Consider the following 2,834-nt stretch of genomic DNA (forward strand, 5'->3'; position numbering starts at 1 on the left):
CCGGGCCTCGGGGCCGGGGGAGGCCGGGGGAGGTCGGGGCCGGGCTGGGGGGTCCCTCCGAAATGCGCTCGGGCTCGCGGGGGCACCGGCGGGGTTTGGGGGACCCTGCGTGGGTCTCACCGGGAAGACGCACTTGCCGGGTTCCCCTTTTCTCCCAGCGATGGCTGTGGGGCGCTCCGAGTAGGGTCCCCCTGGAGTTGGGGTGTCAGCCACCGCGTCTGGAAGTGGCAGGGACCCCACCCCGAGAGTCGCGCCCCCTGAGTGGGGTGCACCCCTGTCACCCAGCCCCCAGCCGGCAGAGGCCGCAGGATCGGGGTTCAGAGCCGGCCCAGGCTTTAGAAAAGCGTGTGGGACTCTCACCTCCCATGAGAAAGAAGAGGGGAAAAAAAGCCCGAAGTGGAGCTGTGGCTCAAGTGGTGGAGCACCCAGCCTTGGGCTTGAAAAGGCCAGCCAGAGCCTCCCCGAGTTCCGTCTCCCCAAACTCCCTGCACCCCTCCAACTAACCCCGCCTTGCCCTCCTTCCAGCCACGAGCCCCCAGGAGCTGAGAGCAGGATGTTCCGTTTCATGAGGGACGTGGAACCCGAGGATCCCATGTTCCTGATGTAAGGCCCCCCCCCCGCCCCCCCAGCCTGCACCCCCAGTGCACCCAGGCCTGGGAGCACTTGACACGCAGGCCATTGAAGCCGGTCACCGCTGGCTGGGTACGAGGCCACTCAGGAGGCTGAGATCTGAGGATCCCAGTTCAAAGCCAGCCCAGGCAGCAAAGTCCCGGAGATTATTTCCATTGAACCCCTAGAAAGTCAAAAAGTGGGCAGAGCACCTGCCTTGAGTTAAATAAGTAAATAAGGCGAAGGGACGGAGCCCAGGCCTTGAGTTCAAGCCTCATTACTGGCCAAAGAAGGGGAGGGGGAGGATGTTCTGTGTAGTACCCCCTGACTTACGTTGGGGGTCGGGTCGGCCCTCGGGCCTGGCCTCTTGCCCTGTCTACTCCCAGGGACCCTTTTGCAGTTCACCGCCAGCACATGAGCCGCATGCTGTCCGGGGGCTTTGGCTACAGCCCCTTCCTCAGCATCACCGACGGTAACATGCCCGCCACCAGGCCTGCTAGCCGCCGGATGCAGGTGAGGGAAGCCCGGGGCGCTTGGGAACGCACGTTGCTCTTCTTAACCCTCCAACCAGATCCGCAAGAGAAAAGGTCTTCAGGGACTAGTGGGGGAGGGGGGGCTGGGAAAAGGACCAGGTTGACCCCCTTTTGAGAGGATGGAGAAGAAAAATAAAACGGAGTTCCTGGGCCCGGCTGGAGATGGTAAGGAGAGACAACATGGGCTCCAATTTCTCTTCCTCCACTTTCCTGCAGGCTGGGGTGGTGTCTCCCTTCGGGATGCTGGGGATGGTGAGTGCTTGTCTCCCCCCATCTCTTGAGTCTGTGGCCTTGTGTGTTACTGGTAAATGCTGCCAGAACCTTCTCTTTGGATAATGCACAAAGCTGGGTCAGGTCAGGGAGGCTTGCTGGGAGCTACTAAGTAGATTGCTCAAGACACAGACTGTGCCCAGCTTCACTGGGTAACTATGTAGCGAAGGGCCTGCATGCTCCGCAGAGCCCGGGAAGTAGAGGTTAGTAGATGCTAACATTCTTTCATGCCCTCTTTGGGATCGTTTCACAATGGCTGGCTCCCCTAAAGATAGAAAGCCAAGCCTGGACAGGGAGGTAGTGCACGCCTGTAATCCCAGCTACTTAGGAGGCTGAGGTCTAAGGATGGTGGCGTGCAGAACCAGATCAGGCAGCAAAGTCTGTGAGACCCTCAGGTTAACCAGCAAAAAAAAAAAAAGAAAAAGCCAGAAGTGGAGCTTGTGTGGCTCAAGTAGCAGAGTGTCATCCGTCTTGAGTGAAAAAGTAAAGGGCAGACACCCCCTCCCTAAGTTCAATCCCCAGGACCGCCAGGAAAGAATGAAGTACATATAGAAAGAGGAAGGAAAGGGCTGGGCAGGTGGCTCAGTGGTGGAGCGCTCGCCTTGCATGCATGAGGCCCTGGGTTCGATTCCTCAGCACCACATGAGCAGAAAAAAGCCAGAAGTGGTGCTGTGGCTCATGTGGTAGAGCGCCAGCCTTGAGCCAAAGAAGCTCAGGGACAGCGCCCAGGTCCTGAATTCAAGCCCCAGGTCTGGGGGGGGGAGCGGGGAGGAAAATTGGGTCAAGGAGTAGCCGAATCTGAAGAGGAGGTGGATATGGAGGGAGGAGACCATGGCGGCGGCAGGTGCTGCCGGGTGCTGACGGCTGTCTGGGTCTCTCCACAGTCCGGCGGCTTCATGGACATGTTTGGGATGATGAATGACATGATCGGCAGCATGGTGAGGCTCCCAGGCCTGGTCTCCTCCGGTAGGAGCTGGAGGCGGGTCCCAAATAAAGGGGTGCACAGAGCACGGGGTCCCCCAGGCAGCGGCTCCCGCCTGTCATCCCAGCTACTCGGGAGGCTGAGATCTCGGGATCACAGTTCGAAGCCAGCCCGGGCAGGAAAAGTCCACGTGACTCCAAGAGACCACCCGAAAGCCCGCAGTGGAGCTGTGGCTCAGGCGGCAGAGCGCCAAAACCCCGGGACCGACACAGTCAGAGCAGGGCGCACCCCTGCGCAGTGGGGGGGAGGCTCCTGAGGGGGACCCGCCCCCACTCCCCCCATCTCCCCCAGGAGCACATGACGGCGGGGGGCAACTGCCAGACCTTTTCTTCGTCCACCGTCATCTCCTACTCCAACACGGGTGACGGCGCCCCCAAAGTCTACCAGGAGACGTCGGAGATGCGCTCGGCCCCGGGCGGGGTGAGGAGGGCGGGGGGGGG

The 2,834-nt window shown here is 60.8% G+C and overlaps 2 protein-coding genes across 2 annotated transcripts in view; one reads left to right on the forward strand and one right to left on the reverse strand.

Annotated features, from left to right (window-relative positions):
• The window catches only part of Ptms (parathymosin), an 11,729-nt gene extending 11,362 nt beyond the window's left edge, over positions 1-367 (reverse strand). Inside the window, exons 1-2 of the mRNA XM_013023585.1 lie at positions 361-367; positions 121-218 (exon numbers count right to left, since the gene is read on the reverse strand). Coding sequence (XP_012879039.1) covers positions 121-218; positions 361-367 — 105 coding nt within the window. The remainder of the gene's footprint in view (positions 1-120; positions 219-360) is intronic.
• Positions 368-388: 21 nt separating this feature from the next.
• Positions 389-2,834, forward strand: part of Mlf2 (myeloid leukemia factor 2) — a 3,155-nt gene continuing 709 nt past the window's right edge. The window contains exons 1-5 of the mRNA XM_013023651.1: positions 389-603; positions 996-1,122; positions 1,359-1,394; positions 2,297-2,350; positions 2,686-2,814. Coding sequence (XP_012879105.1) covers positions 554-603; positions 996-1,122; positions 1,359-1,394; positions 2,297-2,350; positions 2,686-2,814 — 396 coding nt within the window. The 5' untranslated portion in view covers positions 389-553. The remainder of the gene's footprint in view (positions 604-995; positions 1,123-1,358; positions 1,395-2,296; positions 2,351-2,685; positions 2,815-2,834) is intronic.

Source organism: Dipodomys ordii, unplaced genomic scaffold, assembly GCF_000151885.1.
Source record: "Dipodomys ordii isolate 6190 unplaced genomic scaffold, Dord_2.0 Scaffold69, whole genome shotgun sequence".
In the NCBI taxonomy this organism is placed as follows: Eukaryota; Metazoa; Chordata; class Mammalia; order Rodentia; family Heteromyidae; genus Dipodomys; species Dipodomys ordii.